At 45.8% G+C, this 24,660-nt stretch overlaps 1 protein-coding gene and 1 pseudogene across 4 annotated transcripts in view; both read right to left on the reverse strand.

Annotated features, from left to right (window-relative positions):
- Positions 1–1,033: 1,033 nt before the first annotated feature.
- GPAT4 (glycerol-3-phosphate acyltransferase 4) overlaps positions 1,034–24,660 on the reverse strand; it is a 33,437-nt gene continuing 9,810 nt past the window's right edge. The window contains exons 1-13 of one of the 4 annotated variants that reach the window (XM_036102272.2): positions 23,136–23,155; positions 21,226–22,225; positions 12,216–12,285; positions 11,536–11,836; positions 10,675–10,749; positions 9,693–9,782; positions 9,447–9,540; positions 8,733–8,848; positions 7,839–7,894; positions 7,568–7,653; positions 4,179–4,307; positions 4,012–4,091; positions 1,034–2,068 (exon numbers count right to left, since the gene is read on the reverse strand). In XM_036102272.2, coding sequence (XP_035958165.1) covers positions 1,960–2,068; positions 4,012–4,091; positions 4,179–4,307; positions 7,568–7,653; positions 7,839–7,894; positions 8,733–8,848; positions 9,447–9,540; positions 9,693–9,782; positions 10,675–10,749; positions 11,536–11,836; positions 12,216–12,285; positions 21,226–21,390 — 1,371 coding nt within the window. In that variant the 5' untranslated portion in view covers positions 21,391–22,225; positions 23,136–23,155 and the 3' untranslated portion in view covers positions 1,034–1,959. Of the gene's footprint in view, positions 2,069–4,011; positions 4,092–4,178; positions 4,308–7,567; positions 7,654–7,838; positions 7,895–8,732; positions 8,849–9,446; positions 9,541–9,692; positions 9,783–10,674; positions 10,750–11,535; positions 11,837–12,215; positions 12,286–21,225; positions 22,226–23,135; positions 23,156–24,660 lie in introns of those variants that run through there. The other 3 variants (XM_036102274.2, XM_036102271.2, XM_036102273.2) reach the window with 3 other exon arrangements.
- On the reverse strand, positions 6,757–6,889 carry LOC118542300 (U4 spliceosomal RNA; annotated as a pseudogene).

The following is a 24,660-nucleotide window of genomic DNA, read 5'->3' on the forward strand; positions in this document are numbered from 1 at the left end:
GGAACTTGATCTTCAAAACCGATTTTAAAGATCATTCTGGATGGTCTTTAAACACTATAAACATATTGCCTCCTCTAAAGGCTGAAAACCACTGTTTACTCTTCGTAAAACAGTTCATAAGAGGCTGTTCCTTACAGTCAAAACAGGGTTTTTATTGGAAAGAAAAATCGTTTTTCACTGGTTAGCAATAGGGCAGGTAAGAGGAAATGGAAGGCTAGCAAGGGAGGCAAAGGAACCGGAAGCAGTCAGGGCAGGGAAGGCCAAGTGCTATCAAGTCAGTGCCTCAGGAGCAGGGCTGCCCTCCACCTCATCCCTAGGCACAGGCCAGAGGGCAGTCTGGGAGAGGTGACGCTTACCACGGCTGGTGCAAATCCTGAAAGGGGCCACAGCTGTGCCATGCTGGAGCCAGTGGGTGGGAGTGGGGAGGGACGGAGAGATGGGTAAATGGTTGTGGGGGAAGGCAACTCTCTCTTGTTAGGGATGTGAAACTGGTACACCCTCGGAGCCAGAAGTGGTGAGGGTTGCTTGGCTTTGGATCCGCCTTCATGGTGACTGTAGGTGGGCGCAGGGGACCCAGGAAGCCCACAGTTTTCCTCCGGCTGTGTGGAAGCCCACAGTGCACCCAAGAGCCACCTGCCCATCCTGTCCCCTCACTAACCCTTCCAGAGCCTCTGTTCCTACCTTGCCCGCCTATTTCCTTGCTGCTTCCCACTGTCCTTACATCCAGACTGCCCTGCCCTTGTCCCCAACAAATGGTGCCTCTTCACACGCCTCTAATCCCAGGGACCCATCGGTGGAGAAACCCACATTTCAGTCTGTGCTGGAAGTTCTAAGTTAATCAGAGAGATAGGCAAACATCTGATACGAGGAGGAGCTTCTTCTGAACACTACTATTCCTCATTCCAGAAGTCAAGTGGATTCCCTACAGTCTCGGGGCTTTGGTCGAGTCAGAGAACTGTAACTGCGGTACGAAGCGTGTTGCCTAGGGCTACATCCGGGGGACAAAGAGTGAAGGGGAAAACCCCTCAATTAATTGACCATCAAAGACAATTTTATTTACTCAGAAAAACAAACTCAAAGCCCTTTGCAGCAGCTCTGAGTTCAGACCTTTTCCTGCCACGTTTCATGGACCTATACTTGTAACACTGAACAACTTGTCCTTTAAAGTAGCACTTCAATCCCCACAACAACCCTGTGAGGTAGGTATCACCACCCTTCCCCTCCTGATCCAGGTTACAGATGGGGAAACTGAGGCACCAGTTAACAAAGAGCAAGTCACATGGGAGTTCAGGGTTAGCAGTGGAGTTTGAACACAAAATGACTCTTGGTTCCCACCACACCCTAGTCACCGGTCCACCTCGCTTCTTGCCATCCCCTCTGGTGACTGCCCGTGGGCAGGAGCGCAAGAATTAAAACCTCATTTTGCCGCAAGCCCCCGCAGACAGCGGTTTTCCTTTTATCCAGTCTGCAGAGCTCCGAGGCTTCGGGGGGTGATGTTTAGGCTGAAGCAAGTCACACTGCCTCGGCAGTGCCTCTCCTCACAAACGGGGGGACCCTTTCCCCAACAAAGTCCCTGGCATGTGGCATCTGTAACAGACTGACATCCTAATGTCCTGAACACGGGAACGTGGCTGCTTCTCCCCAACCACTCAGCCCCACACACGTACAGGTGGAGAGGTGACTTTAATGGCATTCCTCCAACGGACTTAGTGTAAAAGAGACAAGAAGGCATCTCATCCCGGGCAGCAGCCCCAGCAGCGTCCACTTCAGACGGTGCGCCCAGGGATCTCTGGGGCGGGTCTGAAGAAGCTGGAGTCCTGGGATCCAGAGCGGCCTGAGGAGCCCCGGAGTTGGAAAGGGTGCAGCGGCGGGGGCGGCGGGGGCGCGGGAGCAGCAACTCCAGCTGGCTCGCGGGTCAGGATCTGCAGGTGGCGGCTCCAGCCAGCGCGAGGCGCAGGCTCAGGACCGGCTCCTGTCCTCGTGGTTCCCAACGATCATCTTGCTGTACAGCTTCTGCTGCTCCTCTTTGAACGTGTCCTTCACCTTCTCCCTCTTCAGACCACCATCCCTGATGAGAGAAAGTGTGGTGTAATAGCAAAGACGGCCTCCTACCCACCCTTACATCACAGCACCACGCTGCTCAAAACCCCAGAAGAACCTGTCAGAAACAAAAGCACTCCATGGTTCTCTCCCCCGTGAGGGTGACCTCAGATACTGACCCGGCACTCCCCAATTCCACCGTTTCTACCTTAAATCTCTCACTCTTGCCCTGGGGTCAGAAGTCACTACTCACGTTCAACGTACTTTGTAATCGCTCAAACCTACCTACCAAGGAGTTTACAACGCTTTCTACTCAAACATTCACCCTCACCCGACAACAGATAAAGGAGCTATTCTGGCATCACGAAAGGTGAGCCAAGCTTTAAGAACTACTGAGAATGTAATGCATCTGTAAATCTGATCTGTGAAATAAAGTCTGTTAAGATTCAGACCCAGAGATGCACGCCAACAACGAACACAAGGGGAACTGCGAGTCCTTACTTCTTCCATGCTTGAAGGATGGTGCTGGAGAGAAATCCAAGTCACTCTCAGACTCCTGGGCTGACGACGACCTCTACACTGGGATCTGCTTCTTCAAAGTCCCATTCCTAACTGGCACCCCAACTGCTCGCCTACACCCTAGAATTAGCATCACCTACCTTCAGTGCCTGACGGAAACCCCAGTCCACCTTCAGGCTTTCTGCTACACCTACACTTCCCCCTCTGAGTTATGCAGGTGGAGGTGGCAGGGAAAGTCTGACGAAGCACAACCCCCCCCCCCGCCCCATCACTGGACAGACCTCACAGCGAACGCTCTCCTATGTGCGATGCCCTTTACAATCCACAGCAAAGGTGCCTTTTTAAAGGTAGCCCCGCGGACAGGGAATGTGGAACAGTGGTTAAACATTCCAGCTCTAGCAGCCTGTCAGACCTGGGTTCAAAGTCTGGTGCCCTGATTCCTCTGCAACTCTGAGAAAGTTTCCGGACCCCTTCGAGTTCTGCTGTCTCATCTGTGAAATGGGAGTAACAGTTCTTACACTGCATGGGTTTACTGTGAGGATGGGGTGAGGTCATCCCCGGCAGCGGCACAGTGCCTGGCTCACAATGAGTGCTTGAGGACCATGCCATCACCTGAGGACCCACATGTCAGTTTAAAATGTGAATCCCTACTACATCCTTTTCCCATAATGCCCACTTTAGTCAAGTGCCCCATAGAGCTGACCCTTGTGCTTAAAACGAAGGGTCCTAGAGGGTGGAATGATTTCCCTGAACCAGCACTCCTCCCAAGTCAGCTCCTGTTATTTGGGGTCTAACCATCTCATACTCTAGCGTAAGGGTCCACAACTATGGCCCGTGGGCCCAACCTAGCCTGACACCTGTTCTGAGAACATTTTACTGGAACCCAGGCATGCTCGTGTGTTTCCATATGGTCTCGGGTGCTGTCACATGAGTGGCAGATTGAAGCAGTCACGACAGTGGCCGCATGACCCACAAAGTCTACAGTATTTACTGACTTCACAGAGAGAGCTCGCCAACTCCTGCTCTAGTAGGAACAACTAAATGTAATAAATGAAACTTCTGCCTTTCTAAGGATGGTCCAGTTTTACCAAATATATAAGATTAGAGAGCCCAGTTTAGGCAGCTTCCAGACCAGCATCAGGTCACCCCTACCTAAAGAGACAAGGACTGTCTGGGTGCCCTGGCAGACGGGTACAGACCCCAGAAGGTACAGAGAATCAACTGCTTCAGACCAAGCATGCTGGGCTCTGTGTGCCCAAGGTCAAGGCAGCATGGGACACTTCTGAGCTGGAACTAGGAGAAAGGAGTCACACTGCTCACTCTCCAAGGCTGGCGAGCTTAATTCTCCACACCAGGGAGAGGCGGATTCTTCATAAAAGGAGACAATTCAGCATCTGCTTCAGAAATTCACATCCTGCTAGACTCTGCAGATAAAACCCAGCTCTGACTCACCACAGCAGGTCCACGAGCCCTCCCTGCCTGGCAATGGCAGATTTCACCCTATTTGCAAACTGGACGGCATCTTCATCTGTCTGTAAGAAAGAATAAGTAAGACCACTCAACACAGGCTGGAGTCACACAGAAGGAAGCCAAGACCTCTGCACGGTGTGAGTACCCACCTCTCTGGTCATGGGAGGCAGGTACCAAACGCTGCAGACAATGGCCCAGCTGGTCATCATTCTCAGCAGGTACGTCACCATCCCATACTTGCTGCTGTTCCAGAAGGCATCACCAAATTGAGGGTCATACTGAAAAGCAGTGGAAAACTGGATGGTAAGAAGTCAGTAGTTCTAACAAAACGTGGGTGTCGCCAGCAGCTTTTGTGACCGCGTCACCTAGGGCAGTATCAGTTCCAGAAAGCCGCTCTCAGACCCCTCCACGAACACTTCTGAAGTAATTCTATGCCCGGGCAGTTCTGACCTCTAGCAACATGAACCTCCCAATGGACTCAAGATTCTGCTGTCGATCATCAGGGAGGACTCCCCGAACTGCTTTCCTCAAACAAATGAGCTCCCTCTTTGACCCATTTCACGCCTTCCTCACTCATAGGTGTATGTAATTCTTAACATGTTCAAGCATATCCCAAACCAGAGAGAACAGGGTAAGATACTCTCCTACCACCATTCCCCAGATTTAACCATTAGAACATTCCACCACACATGCTTCGCCTGTCTCCAACACTGCCTCATTCATTCATCCATACTTCTACAGTACCTCACCCAAAGATACCAACTTTTTAATATCATTTCTGGTGCCCCTGACCAAGGAGAAAACAACGACAAAGCTTCTGATATACTTCCGTGATGACAGCACGAACAAAGCTAGCTGTGAGCAGGAGGCTCTGGGCTGATGGCGTCACCAGCGTTCTTCAGAGCACCTGAGGCACGCACGACAGCTCACGAGGCCTCCGCCACGCACGTGCTGCGCTTCCCACCAAGCAGCAGGCTCACCAGATACTTTCTTTTGCCAATGACTCTACTGGAAGCGAAGGCTGCATTTTGTGGGCAACGTGGCTGAAGCTGTGACCCGCAGTCTCACCCACCAGAAGAGAAATCTAAGTGGCAGGTAAGCAGTGGGGGAGAGGTGAGGGAGGAAGTTACGTAAGAAGCAACCAAAGGAACTAAGTCCTCAAAGAGAATGCCCGGAGCGTCCTGCAACTGCTAGCGAATGTCTGAGGGGCTATCACACACACGACCTCAGGCTGTGACTATAAAGCAAAGACGGGGACCAGAGTGTGGAAAAACAAAAGGAGCTGGAATGGCAAGAGTGATCCCGCAGGGGCAAGCTGCTACCGGTGTGAGAAACGCCCTCTCCCTGGAGAAGCTCGAGAGCAGCACCGGCAGGGATGCTGGAGGAGTCGCCCTTGACGGAGTGGGGCTGGGTGTGAACCACAGGATCTTTCAGGCTCCTCAAGCCTAGATTTCATGATTCTCAGAACAGAAACTGTTCACAGCTTCTGATAAGTATGCCTAGCCGTGGACCTGACTACACAGGAAGGAAGACATTTAGATTAAATTACAGACTAAACTAAGAAATTTAAATTTAACTATAGAAAGTTCCATGAGCTTACATTATAATAGCAAAGGGAAATAAGGGAGAAGAATGAGTTTTAAACAGAAACGAATGCTTATGTTTTGAAGAAAATGGTGTTATATTTTATAAAGCACTATATGGATAAAATAGTTGACATCAAATGTGAGAGCCCTTTGTTTAGAGCTGAATCTCTGTTCCATGCTGGGCTGACACTATAGATAGAAAAAGGCCGCAGAAACTCAAAATTGCAATAAATTTCTCAAAATCAAATAATGGCCTAATTTTGGTGGAAATATAGTAAGAGCCTTGAAACTGCTAAGGTTATCCAAATTTGGTTACCAATGAAGGCTTTACACAACTAGCAACGTTGTTGTAGAGCAGTTCTTAATCCTAAGTGGCCTTAAATAAATCTGTGGACAGAATGAAATTATATGTAAAGCTGACATGACTTTTTCTTTGGAGAGGAGCCATAAGTGGCCTAGGGGTCCATGTCTCAAAACTGTTTAAGAACCACTGCTCCACAGCAGGGCTCCCCAAGTGTGGTTCCCAACCAGCCCATCTGGAGCACCCCGGAACAGGTTAGAAATGCAAGTTCAGAAACACCCAGCAATCTGCATTTTCCCAGTCCCTCCAGGGGATGCTGATACAACAAAAAGAACTGATGTTCTGAAGCAAACAGTAAGGAATGGCCTCTTCTAATACTGTTTTTACTGCCCATGTATGGGGAGCACTGGATACTGAAATGCAGGATGGGATGCAGGAGACATAGACACCACTCCCCAGGCTCTCCTCCCATGGCAGACACCGCTAACAGACTGTTCTCTTTCGTGCTGTTCCCAGAGACAGCATCCTCAACAGGTGGCCTGGGCAGCCCTAACCCATGGGTCAGCCAGTTCTCCTCCAGCCACCATGCATCTACCACTGCTGCCCCAGTGCTCGGCCTCCATGGCAAAGGGGAGTGCTGGTAAGCATTCGTCGCCCCAAGAGAGACCCCTCTTCCTGCACTGCACTGGCTGTGCTAAGTGACGCGGATCCTCTCCACAGAGTGCTCTGCAGATAACACGCGGACCCTTGCGAAAGGGTGGAGACTAAATTTTAAATAGAACTGGCACAAATGTACTTGCTGTTCTACCCTGATCCGAGATTTCAATGTAAGCACTAAACACACTGACAACAGCCTGTAGTGTTTAGAAGTAATAATGTGAGTAATAACATTCTTTTAGGAAAAGTTTTCAATTAGCAATAATCGCACCTCGGATAAACCTCATTGGCTACGATACTGCCAATAGAAACAGTACAACGTACGGATTTATAAAACCAGATGGATGTAAAGGCGGAGAGAGGAAACTGACTAACTGAATCCCATCTTCCCAGTGAGTTTGAAGTACAAGTTCCTAAAAGGTAGGGGACAGCCTAGACAAGCTCTTGATATGCATTTCATTTCATCAATAGTTCCTGGTGTTTACCACAACCCAATGATACCACAACCCAAAGAAGTGGAGCTGTTTCTTCCTTCAGTATTAAGGACACATCTGTAGCCATCCATGCTCCCCTCTCCACCAAATGTACACATCCAGCTGGGCCATACCCCCCACTCCCTACAGCAAGCCTCCTCTTCAAGTGGAGCACCTTCCACTCCTGAAAGATTTATGAAGATGTCATAAGCGGGGCACAACATGCAAAGCTTGTGAAAGAGTTTGCCATTTCCTGAATCTGGTGATGGCAGCGAGGTGTGGGCTAGAACGGGCTGGTCCTCATTCAGACACTCCCCTGTCCCTTCTAGCGGGCTGTGAACCGTGAACAATTCCTTTCTCCTCCTCTAGCACACTCTACCCACACTAGCCCAGCCCAAGCTGCTCCACCGGAGGACGGACCCGCTGGCCGGTGACACCACCTTCTTCCTCCCCTTTCTCTCGCTGTGTCCCATTCACGGCAGCTGTGACAATGACCACATGCGCCCTCAGAGGTCTTGTACCTTGATAGCAACAGGGTAAACCGTGGCTCCAATTTCAAAACTTCCCTTTTTGAACATCATCACTGATGTATTATTGATGCAGGTTCCTAAAACACAGGAGAGTAAAATGTGCAATTTCTTTTGGTCCTTTTACCTCAGAGATTAGGAGTTTAAGAACTAAATATATTAAGAAAAAATCTTCTAATGGCTCTTCAAACAGGATAAAACCATCCTGCATGGCCTCCGGACCCTCCCACACAGAAGCTCTCTATAGGGATCGACTCCTTCTTACCCTCTGGGAAGATGAGGATGGGTAGCTTGCTTTTATCCTGCACATGCTCAGTCAGTCTTTGGAAGGGAAAAAGAAAACAAAGGTTCAGACAGCCTTACATCCATCATCATCAAAATGCACTTATAAATAAGCTATGCAGATGTCACACCGGATGGCGTATGAAAGCAAGTTAACAAATATGATGATCTTTTATAAACCCACAGTCAATCTCATAAAGACAAAACTTATACAGACAGGGAGAATCAGATGACTATTTAACTAATCCAGCTGTTCAGTTAAGTATTAAGGTCTATGTAGAGGACACTGCTCAGACTCGGGACGACCTAAAGGATGTGCCTGCCACAGGGCCTTGCTAACAGCACCCTCAATAAACACTTGTTACTGGATTTCTGGGCTTCCTGACACCCGTGTTGGGTTAAACCTACAGTCCACCTGGCTTAGCACTGTCCCTGAGAGATGCAGTAAAGGGAATCCGGGGCAGGTTCACCTGTCCCTGTAGAAGATGGTCTCAGCTGAGTCTTCATTCCTCTCGGTTTCCTGCAAAGCTCTTGCTATTATGTACACCAGCTCTACCTTTTTTCCATTGCCTTAAGTTTGTTTTTATTTGTGATAATGAGTTCACCTTGAGATTTCAAATAGCCTTAAAAGTTCATATGTGGTTTATTACAATAAGTAGAAGGAACGAAAAAGGTTGAGAGATTACTAACTTGACAAATAATACCAAGGTTTCTATACCTTCTTATATTCCATGTCTTAGGGAAAAAAATGTTTTATTATGAAAGCAGTACAGGCTCAGTGTAGAAGACGCTATGATTCTACGGTGGAGGGATAACCACTCCTAAAACGCGTTCATTCTAACTGATCATACAGAGCAACGGCATTTTGTGGATTTACCTTTTAGCCACCAGGTGGCGATCTTTCACTTCAGAACGCTCAAACCAGACGTGTGGGCAGGCCTTCACCATGGCTCTCTGAATCACACCCATGAGTCCCCCGTGCACTTGACCCACCTAATCTCACAGAAAGGAATAACCGGGAGTGAAGCCATCCTCACACAAATCCCCCACTCTGTGGAGACAGCCCCAGATCCCAAAAGGAAAGTACCCCAACCTCTCACCCTCTAACATTTTGACAAGCATAGGTTTCTATTAAGAAACCATTATTAGACTCTCTGAATCTTAAATTTTGCCTTTTATTCAGTGATATCAAAGATACATCATTAAAAACATAGCTGAAAACCCAAAAAAGAAATAATGAAGAAATAATACCTTGTGTAAAAATGCTTTTCCTGGGCAAATTCTCCAATGCCCTTGAACCCAGTCCTTTCAAATCCTCCTTCCCTGTCCTTGGTCTGCCTAAACATCCAAAGTCTAATCTCCAACCACACTCTTAGTTAGTACCCTGCTCAGAATACCCCCTATCAAAGTCCCAAGGATTTCTCAAAGCAACAGAAACAAAGGCGACAATCTAGATTGGAACCCATGTGTAAAAACATGTTTCCACGTTTATATTCCTAAGTAAGGGCTTTCTGAAGGGTCCAGAAGCATCCCAGCCCTGAGCATTCTAAAGCTCTTACTTACCCAAGAAAGCAACAGAAAATGGTCTTACCATGGCATAATAACCATCACTGGCCAAAATGATGACGTCAATTGGAGAGGTGTGATTGGCCACACAGATGCCACCGTTTCTAGGCCTGTTTTCCCTGTGTTTAAAAAGAACGCAAAACAACAAAATCCATGTGAAACAACTGATCTGGAACTCAGCCCTTACCTCACCCACCTCATGGGCTCTGAGAGCCCAGAAGAGCCCTCGCTGGCCAATGCCATTTCCCCGTGTCACGCAAAGTGCCCTCACCTGTCGTGGTAGGTAATGATGGCTGTCAGGGCTCGCACACAGATCCGGTAACACATTAAGTGAACATGTTTACTCAGGAACTCCTTAAACCTGGTAGGACAGGATGAAGATTTTTATTTTTACTTTATACATAGGAAGTCGGGAAAAGTTACGGCCTCTAACAATGTAACTATCACTGCCTACAGCCCTTTACAACTGCAGATGTTTTTATAAGTATTACCGCATATGGTAAAACTCTACGGTGTACAAGTGTCTTTATGCCTATGTAATGAGGAAACAGAGAAATGACGAGAAGTGCTTCTATTTACTGAAGTGACTGGGTTTAGAATTTATAGCCCTCAAATTTCCAGCAAAGGTGAGCCTCCTCGATTCCTTTCCTTTCCAAGGACAGAGAGTCTAACCTCACCAGCCCAGGGAAGAAGAGAGCTAGCCCCAGAACTTCCAGAAGGAACAAATTTCTCCACAAAAAAAGCCCTACCTATATTTCTTTTCCTTTTACCAATTTATCAACACAGCAGAATGCTCAAAACTAAATGACATGCTGCAAAATCTGCTGGCCCTGGGCGCCTGGGTGGTTCAGTCATTGGGCGTTTGCCTTCGGCTCAGGTCATGATCCCGGGGTCCTGGATTTGAGCCCCACATTGGGCTCCCTGCCCTGCGGGGAGCCTGCTTCTCCCTCTCCCACTCCCTCTGCTTGTGTTCCCTCTCTCGCTGTGTCTCTGTCAAATAAATAAAATCTTAAAAAAAAAAAAAATCTGCTGGCCCTGGACTCCACGGTTGTGAGGTTCCTCCCTTGTCTTTAAAATGGGAAGTGCGTGACTGGTGAAAAATACAATCTTAATGCTGACGCCACTGTTATCAATGGGTTATCTTATCTATCTAAGATGCCGTGGGTCTGGCTGTCCCCAAAGGAGTGGTCTGGCTGGAGCTGCCATTGCAGAACTAAGTACCCTCCAGACACGGACTCTCGCAAACCACTCACCTCCCGTTTGGCAGGTATCCCACCACGGTCGTGCCTACCACCAGAAGGCTAATCCCAGTAAAAGCAAGAGCTATCCTGTAAGAAGAAGACATGTGAAAACATAGCAAACAAACCCTTGCACTACGGATAGACTGGAACGTGTGAAGATGAAAGTGAGCGTCACGAAAACCAACCCCAAGACCATCTGATCACCTAGGATCCAGGTAAGAGTTTCATCTAGAAAAGAGAGCAGAAATCATTTTAATTCCAAACTGACAGTGAGCTATGGATTTGGCTCTCAGTAGATGCTATCTCCTCAGCCATCAGGCAGCCAGAATGATGGAAAAGCCTACTGTTGGCTGCTCTGCCCTCAGGCACCTGCTGTCCTGCTGTCTTACCCTTCCCTTTGGCTCCGCACCCTGGCGGAAGCAGAGCTTCTCTAGGGAGCAACAGGAAGTAGAGCCTGAGGTACCGGCAGCCCGCAAGGCGTACTCAGAATAGCACGTGGTACAGAAAAACTGAGAGCTCAATATTGCCTCTGTATTAGAGAGGTAAGCTTGCAGGAAAGCATCAGCCATGCCCAGGGAGGAGTGGCCAGAAAGTACACCTTGTTCCCTGTCCCTGTTTAGGCCATCTAGATGAGTAGTCTGATTTTAAGAAACCCCACGATTTCTGTCTGATATGCAGAGAATCCAAGGGCCTTTAAAAGATAACCCCCAGCGTACCCTTCCAAGAGTCAGATGGACTGGCCGGTGACAGAATCAAACTATGCTCCTTTCTAAAATGGGAAAGCAAAGCAGAGCGACACAGGGAGGCCAACCATGCCCCGGGCTTAGGCAGCCAGCAGCTCAGGCCTTTAATCCCCATCCGGCCTGCCCTCACCTGAGTGGCAGAAGGAAGCAATAGCGAATCAGCACTCCTAACCCCCATAAGACGGTGAGCCGAAGGCTGATGTACTGGAAGTTATAGTTGGTTCTACTCAGCAGGTTCCAGGACTCCAATTCCTCTGCTGAGAATCTCTTTGTCACCTCATCATCCATAATGGTCTCCATTCCTTTCCGGCAAAAGTAGAAAATGTCAGAGAGCTCAAACTCTGGAGTATTATCCAGAGCCCTACTACTACCACTTCGACGAATTTCTTTGATCTCTTCTTCTAGTGAAGTGGGATCTTTTGCAATGATTCCTGCAAAAGAGAATATCCATGTCAAGCAGCATGCTGGGAGGAAGCATGCTAAAAATATTCAGAGTCCAGGGGTGCCTGGGTGGCTCAGTCAGTCAAGCATCCAATTCTTTGGTTTCAGCTCAGGTCATGATCTCAGGGTCCTGGGATCGAACCCCTCATTGGTCTCTGTGCTTAGCATGGAGTCTGCTTGTCGCTCTCCCTCTGGTCCTCCCCCTGCCCGCACTCTCTCTCCCAATAAATAAATAAATAAAAATCATTAAAAAATATTCAGAGTCCATATCCTCCCTTTGATATAGTGAAGAGTATGTGTGGAATTAAAAGCACTTAGGAACATGTTTCAAAGGGACTGTTTGGGATAAGAAGGAAGAGCCAATCTTACCATTGGTATAGGGCTTGTAAAGTTGGTGGTTTTTCTCCTTGGCGCCTCTCTCCATCCTCAAGGTGGCCCACTGTGGGGAGAAACAGCAACACACAGAATGAGATCCTTCTTCATACAGTGAATGACTCCATTTCCATTCTGGGAAAGCCTCAATCCCAAGTCACCTGAGATCGGACTGTAGCTGAGAAAGCACCCACTCTAAAAGGAAAGTCAAAGCCTTCTCCTTCTAGAGCAGTCCCCCTCCTTGATGACAAGGAACAAAAGATGAGTCACCTATAGTAAAGGCCTAGAGACTCAAGAAACTTGGGTAAATTTCTCGGGCCTAGGTTCTCTCTGCCCAAAGCTGTCTTCAGGGTACCTAAGGAATTCACTAGCTGACGGCAGACCTCTCGTGTTTCTTCTTCACTGCCAAAGAGCAGCTATTCACAAACAGCAAAATCAAGCATCCTTTCAGCAACTGCCTACCACCTGATGCTGCCTACCCCCCAAATTATTCCAGAAGCAACAATTTTAGTTTTTGAGTATTTAAATAATATACATGTCTAGACTGTCCATCCACCTCTGAGTAGCCTTGTAATAGGAGGACCCCACAACATGATATAGAAGGGCATAGTGTTAAACAAAAACACACAAAAACACCATATGGAGATTTCAAAAAAAAATCTGGGGCGCCTGGGTGGCTCAGATGGTTAGGCGTCTGCCTTCGGCTCAGGTCATGATCCCGGGGTCCTGGGATCGAGCCCCACATCGGGCTCCCTGCTCTGCGGGAGGCCTGCTTCTCCCTCTCCCACTCCCCCTGCTTGTGTTCCCTCTCTCACTGTGTCTCTCTCTGTCAAATAAATAAAATCTTAAAAAAAAAAAAAATCTAATTGAACACTTATGCTAAGTCCCTTAAGCAACTCATCCCAACACTCTTTTCTATCTACAAAATAGGACTGATGGTACATCAAACTCCTGCTTCATGGGGTTGCTTAGGATCAAATGAGATCATATATGTGACAGAACGTGGGAAACTGCAAAACACCCTAACTGTCCTCACTGTGACTGAAATAATGACTCTAGAAGAGATCTAGAAAAGAAGCCTCTTCCTAGAGTCTCCCTTCCTTAACACCCATCTAACTACACTGAGCCAGGGTCTCTTCCCACTATCCCATAATGAAAGGTGAAAACGAGCTCACTTATCCCTAACGAGCTCACTTATCCCTAACCTCTTATGGGGGTTAGGAGTGCCATTATCACTGCATAAAAAGTTATGTCCAGGGGCGCCTGGGTGGCTCAGTCGTTAAGCATCTGCCTTCGGCTCAGGTCATGATCCCAGGATCCTGGGATCGAGTTCCGCATCGGGCTCCCTGCTCAGCGGCGAGTCTGCTTCTTCCTCTCTCACTACCCCCTGCTTGTGTTCCCTCTCTCGCTGTCTCTCTGTCAAATAAATAAATAAAATCTTAAAAAAAAAAAAAGTTATGTCCATGGCAAGTCAAAGAAATAGAATAGATATTTTAAAAGGTGTCTTTTCAAACTTGTTTCCACAGTTACGTAAGGTGAGAGAGAACCCTATCATTCTGTGATGCAGCAAACCCCACACAGCCCAAAGCATTTGGTGTAGATTCTGTTGGCAGAGCCTCAAGTATCAGCAAGACTGCTCTGGATGGTCCAGCAGAGCCAAAAGCAGGACATGAGTTTAATCAGTGATCTGACCTCATCTGGAAATTTCTTCAAACACCACTGTCTAAGAAAAAAAGACAGCTTAGAGTCACCCACTGAGAAGAGGTCTAAGGCAAGAAAACCCACATAGCCCATTTCCTATACTTCGGATATTTAGCACTGATGTTTTTTGGCTCTATGCATGGATGATCTTTTCTAGAAAAAAATGTAAAAGAAATGCCTACAATGGAGGAAGGTAGACTCCACCTGGGAATTCCATCTAGGGAAGAGGAAAATAGGGGCAAGAGAGCTTATAGCAAGCCTGACATACAAACACAGGCCACTCAACTGGAGTTTGGGGTTTTCCATTCTGGCCAAGACTGCACTGGTACAGCAAGCACAGACAGAATCAGAAGAACGTGGTTCTGTACTGACAATTCTGATACTCAGATGAGGCTGCAATAGGCAGTTAATATATGACATCAAGCCTCTCGAGCACTAGAATTTAAGTCTGTGAGAACTGCTTCACTGCAAAATTCAAGATGGCTGAGGTGTTTTAACTGGAAAGGTACAGGTTAAATGAGACCCTACATCTTCTAGCTCTATCGCAGAGCTGTCATCAACATCGCCCTGCCCTCCTGCTCTGTACATCTAGCTTCGCTTTTTCACACTTCAGGTACATTACAAAATGTTTCTGTGTTTAGGAGAGAACTGTCCAGTCGCAAGGCCAGAGGGACCTGGCTGTTAGCTGGGAAGAGCCTGTTCAGGAGGAGAGCCTGATCAGTGAACCGGATCGCTCTGGCCCTGTGGAGAAGACTGAAGGAAAGGGGCGCTGCACATGAGCAATGTCTCATTAACTCCCCAGCTGGCTTCTCTGAGTGGTTACTTTCAGAAGATCCAGAATAAACGGAGAATCCTAGGTTCAGAGTTCATTCCTATAACCCTCCTCTCCTTCCCCTGACATGCGATGCCATTTACCATGCTATTCAGCATCAGATTACTCAATTATTCTCGTCTCAGCTTCTCCCGGACAGAGAAGAGACCAGTTAAGGGCATTAACGATGCTGCACTCTTAGGTAACATTAAACCAAGGCAGACCTTGGCAGGTGAAAGGCAGGCCCAGCTCCTAGAAAGGCAGAGGGTGCAATGTGTACTTTTGCTAGTTATTCATTCTACTGAACACTGCAATTTAGGAATTAATCACAAGTCACATCTAACAGACTTCGCAACCTAATCTCAGCAGAAACTGCCTCCTTTTCAGTCAGCCCTCACTGCACTGTCCCATGAACTAACCATGTATGCCCAAAGAACGAGACCCTTAGAAAATTCAGGCTCTCATCATCTAGTACTTCTACTCCCCTGCACACACTACCTCTTTGAACAACTCTCTTTTCTCTCCCTGCTTCAGCTATAACCTCTAAGTAGCTACCAGCAGATCCGCAAATCTTCATTTCACTGAAGTGCCAACCTCACATTTCCGAGCGCCTGCTGGTCATCTCCCATGCAAGTCCAACCAGCCCTCACCAGCATGTTGCAAATTAAAGACGGCACACCTCCCAACCCTGAAAGTGCTCCCCTCCCTCTGGCCCTCCCCCTGTGGCACTGGTCACCAAGCTTTCAGGCTTCCCATCTGTCACCAAGTCCTCTCGCTCCTCCCCTGAAAGGGGACTCTTTCACAGCTGCCTCCCGTGTGATGTCATTACCTCCGCTCTCTAGCTTATTCTCTTGCCTGTATTAATGCAAAGGCAATTCAACTGCTCTTTCCTCCCTTCAAGCCACCCAGACACATGCTGCCAGTCTGATCATGTCACTTCCTGGCTCAAAAAAACTTCAATGGCTTTTCAATGCCTAAAGAAACATTTGCTTCTATAATTGACCTCACTCGCTCCGTGCACCCAATGTTTTTGCTCCACTAAGCTATGTACAGTCTCTAAACAAGACTGTACTTTCTCACCCGTGCTTCTAGAATGCCTTTTCCTTTTTAAGATCCAATTCAAATGCCAACTCTTCTATGAAATGTTACCTACCCAATTCCTGCGGAGTTCATCTTTCCCGGTGTATCTGAATTAGCATCCAATTGTGATTTAGTTATTTATGCATATACTTGTCTTTCTTACTAGACTGTAAACACCTTGAGGAACAGGAGCCAGAACCCACCCATGTTCTCACTCCAGCAGAGTCTGATAGAAGGTCTTGCACTTAGTAGGTAGTCGCTAAGGGCTGCAAATTTAACTCCCAGTATTTCTCTCCATCAAGATCTCCGTGTGAAAAGATACAACCTACAACTACTTCCCATCACCTTCCCTGCCAGAGTCATATTCTCACCTTCTTCAGTTCATCCTCTCAGCTCGTCAGGGTTCTGTTAAAGTCACCCTTCTCGCTGGAGTAGGGAGGACATGCCTGGTTGACATGACCGCTTTCACTACAAGCACATGAAGCAGGGGTTACGACTTGCACTCTGTAGATGAGGAAGCACATGGGAAAGTCTGATGACTTAGGTCAAGTTTCAGAGCTCATCGAAGAGCCCTGGATTTCAAGCTAAGGGCCACTGACTCAAAAACTCATGTCCATCCCACTACACACTCCCACTGTACAGCCTCTTCAATTTCCTCACAACTACCACTTTCTAGGACTCTCCAGCGGCATGTTTACAACTGTTGTAACATTTACAACGGTCTCTGACCTGACCTGATCAAGCCCTTGCTGCCCATGAGGCAAAATCACCCAGGTCATTTCTTTCCATCTCTCTATTTCCAGGCTTTCTACTTCCTTCTTTTCCAAATCATTCTCAACTCTGTGGAAAGCCACTCCCAGGACTTCTACTCCAAATAATACCATCATCACTGTATTGAGGGTAAATCTGAAGCACAAACATTAAGAAAACAAAAACACTTTTAAAGAACACTGCTGCCCTCTGCACATGAATATCTGCTGCAACTCAGCATTGACAGGACCTACACCGAGTCAAGTCTTTCAGGACGGGGAACCGAGAAGACAATGACCCACCCATATTCTCCCCTTGGCAGGGATACCGAGGTTCTTCTATATAGGATGCACTAATTATGGGAAACTAGCTGTTAAGCTAGGGCTTGCTTAGTTCTGCCGAAAGCACAAGTATAGGTACTGCATGGACCAAGAGGATATGCAGTTTTAATCATCTTTATGCAGATTACCTATTAAAAATGGCTGACAAAATCCCGAAAGAAAATATGGATACAAAACTATATATACATGCTATTAACACAACCATAAAATATGAATGCAGTGCCAAAGACTGAAAGGTAATGCACGTACAAAAATGTTAAGGTATTAGAAGCTGTGTAAACATGAATGAATGTTTAAAATTCTTTAATATTATATTATTTGTCTGCTTATCTATTGCTACATAGCAAACCACCCCCTAGCTTAGAGGCTTAAAACACCACCACCATTTATTTCGCTCATGAATCTGCAAGTTGCACGAGGTCTGACATTGGCTGCGTGGCTCAAAGGCTAAGGGGATCCTCTTCATACTTGCTCACTCCTGTGTGCGGCAGTCGATGCTGGTTGTCAGGGTCTCCCTGGGGTTGTGAGCTGGAATACCTAACACATGGCCTGGGCTTCCTCACAACATGGTGGCTGGGTGCCAGGGGCAAGCATCCCAAGAGTCAGAAGTTATACTGCCATTTCTAACCTAATCTCACCTATTACACAGTATAATTCATGTCCACTACATTCTTTTTTTTTTTTTTAAAGATTTTTATTTATTTATTCATGAGAGACAGAGAGAGAAAGAGAGAGAGGCAGAGGGAGAAGCAGGCTCCTTGCTAGCAGGGAGCCCGACGCGGGACTCGATCCCAGGACTCTGGGATCATGACCTGAGCTGAAGGCAGACACTTAACCATCTGAGCCACCCAGGCACCCTGTCCACTACATTCTATTTGTTAGAAACAAGTCATAAAGCAGGCCCCCCTATTCACAAGGAAGTCGATCAGACTCTACCTTTTGATAGCAGACCTCAGAATCACTTCGGGAGTTTTAAAAATATACCCATCCAGACCAATTAAGTCGGAATCTCTGGGGAGATTCTAGTGCTCCCAAATAAGTACTTTTATTTTTTTATTTTTTAAGATTTTATTTACTTATTTGAGAGAGAGAGCGAGCGAGCACGAGCAGGGTGAAGGGCAGAGGGAGAAGCAGACTCCCCGCTGAACAGGGAGCCTGATGTGGGACTCGATCCCAGGACTCCGGGATCATGACCTGAGCCGAAGGCAGATGCTTAACTGACTGAGCCACCCAGGTGCCCCCAAATAAGTACTTTTATTGAATTCCCCAGGTAATTCAAATGTGTAGTTGGGGGATAGACCCACAGAATTAAGATGATCTCTGAGCTTTCTACAGCTCCAAAATTATACATAGCAGCCTGATTTAGGAAGGATGAAGAGGCTAAAAAAGGTAAAATAAAAGTCTATTAAAAAACACCCACAAGTGGGGCATCTGGGTGGCTCAGCTGGTTGAGCGTCTGCTTTCGGCTCAGGTCATAATCCCAGGCTTCTGGGATCGAGTCCTGCGTTGGGCTCCTTGCTCAGCAGGGAGCCTGCTTCTCCCTCTGCCTGCCACTCCCCCTGCTTGTGCTCTCTCTCTCTGACCAATAAATAAAATCTTTAAAAAATAAAAAATAAAAGATAAAATAAAATAAAACAAAACCAGTTTGGCCAAATCCAACTTGTGTCTAATACTAATGATGATATATATAGCATTCAGTTCTTACTGTCCATTAAAGGTCAACTCAGAATAGTAATAGAGTCAGAAAAGACCAGACATTCTTGCAGAGCCACCTATAACCTTGCTGGAATGGTATCAGTCCTTTCTAGCCCACCCCTGACTCTAGCTTATAGCCAAGTTGTAATTATCCATGCAGCTCAACAGGACAGCACCCAGAGTACCCAGAACCCTTTTAGTGCCTGATGTACACATCTCTAGGAAATAAGAAGTGTAAATCCAGTTCTTGAAATCCTAAATCTTGGGGTAAAAAACGGGTACATACATAAATATACACACATATACACACATTATTTCCATAATCACTTCTAAATCACTGTGCCTCAAACTAGTGATTTTCAAGATGTGGTTGGCAAAGAAAGACTCTGACGGGCCAATATTACCTATATCATGGATTGGCCCAACAATATATATTTAATGAATTTCAGCTATGTAATTATAATGTACACTGAAAGTCACAAGAATATAATTTAAAAATACAGTCACAATTAGAAGGATTTTAATTGACTATGAACTTTAAAATATTAATTTGGGGGAGATATTCAAAATGGAATAGAGAATATGCATGGATTCTAGGCCTTCTGTGGCCCAAAGTGATCCAAGTTAGAAAATTTTAGTTACTACAGAATAACTCAAAAGGCTGATAACTCTATGATTTCTATGTTTTAAAACAGGATTTCCATAGATCTATGAGTTAACCACTTGCTTCTAAACTTGAATGAAAGCTAGCCATCACTCAGTGTTGTCTCCTAAAAGTTTACTAGCTGTTCTACTGACCCTCTAACTGGTTTTCCACAGTGGCAAAAGGGCATGAGTAGTAAGTTATACAGTCCACAGGAATCCTGGGCTCTAATGAAGATTTTCTTGGACTGAAATTTAAGAAAATTACATTTCCTGATTAATTAAAAGAAATACTACACATAAGCAAAGTAGCTGGTCCAAAGACTGACTAGATTACCACTTCTCAAACTTCAGTGTGCATATGAATCGCCTGGATCTTGCGGCAATGCAGATTCTAATTTAGCAGGTGTGGAGTGGGCCTGAGAGTTCCATTTCTAACCAGCTCTTACGTGACACTCAAGCTGCTGGCATCCATACTACTCCCCGAGTAGGAAGGAACTAGATACCTCAGACCATCCGTAGGGCTCAAAAATCATACTACGGAAAACAGGCACTTAAACACAAACAGGTACACTCTAGCAACACTACTGACAACAGCCACAAGGTGGAAACAGCCCAGCCATGTCCGCCACTGGATGAATGGATAAGCAAATCATGGTACAGACACACAATAGAATACTATTCAGCCATTAAAAAAAGTACTGAAATATGTTATAATGTGGATGAATCTCAAAAATACACTAAATGAAAGAAGGCAGTCATAAGAGAGCACATTTTATATGATTCCACGAATATGGAATATCCAGCATAGGCAAATCCAGAGCTGGAACATAATAAACTCACGGTGGCGGGGTGGGGGAGGGGGGAATGGAGGGCCATTGCTTCATGAGTGTGGGGTTTCCCTCCCCAGTGATGAAAGCGTTAGGGAACTAGGCAGAAGTGATGGCTGTACAACACTGTGAATATAATAAATGCCACTCTTAAACGTGACAAAAATCATATTCTTACAGGAATATTAAATACCCAAACCCAATATTCAATAATACACATAAAAAATATTTCCCACCATAAAGTAACACTTCATACAGCTCAATCTTTCAGAGTCTCTATTTTTTCACTGACAAAATGTAGATACCCTGTCCACTGAAGAATTATAAGGAACCAAAGGAAAATGAATGAATTTATTCTGAACCATAAGATACTATATGAATAAGTAACTTCTCCAATTTTTGACTTCTCAAATTATATATGGTCTCAGCTATGAACAAGAATAACTGAAGATTTGGTGACTACTGAACTCAGATATTGCTAATAAAGTACCAACTCTCTGGATAGATATTAAAAGTCCTGTGGCAAAAATCAACTTCCAGGAACGGTTCCTTTACACTGTGGCCAGTTTTGTTCAGCAGTATAATTAGCTAAGTTCTGACGTATGTTAAGAAATTGATTGTCCTTCTCCTCTGTCTTTAAGAAAATAAAACAATTCACCAAATGCCCTGCCCTGTTAATTTCTTCTGTCTGAAATGCAAGAATCTATTTAAGATATTTAAGTCTAAACAAGAGAAAAGTCTCTCCCAAACTTATTAGTGAGGGAATATGTGAGCAGCAGCTCCGTGTTTCATTATCTGTTACATAAGCAGAGGCAGAGTCTGGCAGTGATTTTTTCTTAAATTCTAAGCCCCTCTCTTTGAAATTATAAATAGGCAAGGTGTGGAGTTATGGAATAGGTTCCCTTGCTCAGAAGAATCAAGCATACAAGGACCTTAGCTCGAAAAGAAAGTCTGCTAAAGGCTTTCACAAGTACACATTTAGGGAAGTTTTTGTTTTTTGTTTTTTTTTTTTTACTAAAAATGCTACTTCCCATTCTCCCAATTTTCTCCATATGCAATAGAGAGATAATAATCTGCCAGGTAAGAAAAACTCTTTACTAATAACAGCATTTCCTCCATCCTCCGTGAAGCAACCATTTGTAAACAGCACAACTTACCGCAAAGATTTTTAACAAAGTTTTCATGTAAAGCTTTCGGATGCCAAAGGAGACTCCAAAAATGGCAGGGACTATGATGAAAACAAGAAGGAGGGTGAAGAGGACAGTCAGGGAGATGCCCAGAAGGTTGACAATCAGGCTATCAAAAGGCAGCAACAGGAACATGGTGGAAGATCCAGGCAAGGCCAGTGCCCTCCACCCCAAGAACAAACCACCGTCTTCAGATGGTCCTGTCAGTTAGCACCGGCCTGGGAAAGAAAGCGAGTCCCCAAAGGATAGCAAACCCCGTTCCAAGTTCACATCATTCGACTGCCTGGGGGCAGGACAGTAAAAAGGGCCACAGGGGGCAGCCCAAAAACGCCAGCTCTCCCCAGAACCGATGGACTTTGGAGGTGAATGTGGCGGGACCAATCTTCAGTACAAGCATCCGAATCCAGGCAGAGTTTCTGTGAAAGTGAGTAGTGAGGGAGGGATCTCTGCTCTGCTACCCTTCTGCTCCTTCCAGAAGTTTTACTTTTTCTTTCCTGCTCAAGAGCATTTAGTAGATAAATCTGTCCTGAAGATCTGTCATTGCCAGAAGTACCAAGAAGAGTTCAACTTGGTGCCAGAACAATCCTGATAACTTCTGTGGAGGGGGGTGACTGCTGGCCTTCACACAGAAGGCTATTGAACTTGAATATGTGGAAATTAAATAATTGTTTTACTTAAAACTCCTTCATAAGCTGAAAACTGTGTTCATTGTAGTGAGTTCACATCTGGCCCCATTCTTCCTCTAGAGAGGTTCCTGGTGCATGCTGCTTCCAGGACCCTCCAACCTGGAGAGCTACAGTCTTTGCCAGCAGGACCCAGGGGCTGGCACAGAATGTCTCATGCTGCCTGCGCTGAGCGTTAACTCCAGACGTGTCTGGCATTGGTTTCCTCTGGACAGTCTTCTCCCTAAGGCCCCCTTCTCAGCGGTGACCTGGGTTTTTGGCAAGAAGTTGCTTACATGCTGCCAAAGCTGGGGGTGGAAACAGAAACACCATCAGTCACACAAATCAAGAGGAGAAACATCAATATGCTTTGGGGGTGAGGGGGACTGTTTTAGAGTAAGCCTAGAGTCAGTGCCAGCTTCTCGAGTCATCAAGGTCAAAGGGAGCAGGCACAGCGACAGGTGTCTGGCAGACGGAGAGGCGGGAGGCAAACGGAGATGTTTCGTATAGCTTTCGATTCCAACGATATCATCTGTGGCCAAGTTTTTGAAGAGAAAATATATGGATATATGCCACATTTTAGAAGTTTGGACAAAAGATCCATCATATACGGATATATGCCACATTTCATTTATACTACAAAAAGTAGATTTCCCTCCTACTTGTCCCCAGATACCCAGCAGATGCAGCCATGTTACCAGCTTCATATTCTCCCCAAGGTGTTCTGCACTTACGTGAGGAAATCCTAACTTACCTTTACTACTCACCCCCTCACCCTGGCAACAATAATGATGCCATATTCTGCACACTGTTCTTCAACTTGCGTTTTGGGTTTGTGTCTCTAGCTTACCATATCTTGGAAGAGTACTCCATCAGCACATGCAGGGCTCCCTCTCTTTATAGGTGCATAGTTTTCAACTTTAAGCCTATACCATAGGGGCGCCAGGGTGGCTCAATCTGAATCGTATTTTCAAATTGGCTTTTTCCAATTAACATAGCCACTCGTGAACTACACTACTTTAAATACCTTACAAAAGTATTTCAATTTTATATTACTTATCTCTAACCACAAGTTACCAATGCAAGTCCTGCACTTGGGAACGTCCTTTCAAATCTCTGGCAAACTCTGCGGCTTCACACCAACCACCTTCTGGCTCCGCTCCTATACATTTATAGAAGGTTGAGAAATTGAACAAATAAGCAGGTTACTACCTTTACCTTAAATTTTGTCCAGTGCCTTTTTAGAACTCGTAGAGCCTCTTCACAGGTTCTTTCATAACCTGTCAACAGTATTATTTCTGTTTTACCAATTAGGAAACAAAGGCAGACAGAGACAGATCCAGTTCTTCAGACTCCTAACCTAGTACTGCTCCCATTACATTCCCACGCATTTAGTGATTAAATCAACAGGACATGCTATTCCGTGGCACTGAGTCACAAATACTAGTTCCTATTTTGGATCCTCCAGTTCTTCCATTTTAACATGATCATCATCACTGCTAACGTTTATTGAATACTAACAACACGAAAGACCCTGAGCTCCCATAACAAACATTTTACATATCTGACCCTCACCTAAGTCTCACAAGCGTATGGTGGAGTTCTTACTACCATTGCTATTTGACACAGGATGAAGAAATCGAGGCTTAGAGAATTAAGTAAGTTACCCAGAATGACACAGCTACTAAGTAGCAGAGTAGGTATGGAGCAGGGGATCTGTCTCACAGCCCATGCTCTTTAACCACTATGCCCTCCTAACTCCCAAACTACCCTGAAATAAATTAACACTTCCTTCATGCCAGGCCTGCTCTACAGAACTTCTTGTGGTCAGAGAAAAACCACAAGGCCAATCTGGATTCATGTATCAGAATTTGGTGTTCTCAGAATCCAAGGTACAAACCTACCCTTTCATTTTTATAAACCGGCCAAACTGACTCTACATGCCAGATTTCTAACAACATCCCAGCAGAGGCTGAGGAAATTAGAAATATTTCTGAGACTTAATTTGCTGAGTCACTGTATTCTTTAAACCTGTTTAATTCCAGCCTAATTCTAGGGCCACATCTCTGTCCCACTCTTCCGTCCCTGTCCCCCTTGTCCAGCATTCCCGTGGAAAAGAAGCAGCAAAATCCCTCCGTCCCACTAGCCATGGTTACCCTGAGTTCCATGGACTCAAGATGACGGACACTGGGGTCACTGTGACTTCCCATCCCAGAGTTTAGATCTCTTTTCTTCGAATCACAATCAACTGAGAATTCCCAAGGTTATTCTGGGTTCATGTCCCCAAAACATTAAACATATTATTGCTATAAACTAATTTCCTCTCTTAGTTCAGGGGTTGGCGAACCATGGCCCATAGGCCAAATCTGGCTTTGGACTGTTTTTCTAAGACTCTTAGCTAGGAATCATTTTTACATCTTTAAAGAATTGTAAAAAACAAAGAATAATTTGTGACAGAGACCATGGCCAGCAAAGCCTAAAATACTTACTATCTGACCCTACAGTTTGCCAACCCATGATCCAGCCACTCCTTTCTCCCCCCAGAGGCACTGAACTCCCCTCTACGGTCCTGCCCCACCCCTTGAGTTCATGTTCATGAGTGCCAGACTCCAGAACAGAGAGAACAGTAACCTAGCCAAACAAGTTATCTGGCCAATGCTAAACAATCCTCACATAAATTCTTAGAAGTAAAGAGAAAAAGCAAGCCAACTGCAGTTATCAGACAGAGTTCCAAACATCTTGC

Source organism: Halichoerus grypus, chromosome 3 (genome assembly GCF_964656455.1).
Source record: "Halichoerus grypus chromosome 3, mHalGry1.hap1.1, whole genome shotgun sequence".
Classification (NCBI taxonomy): Eukaryota; Metazoa; Chordata; class Mammalia; order Carnivora; family Phocidae; genus Halichoerus; species Halichoerus grypus.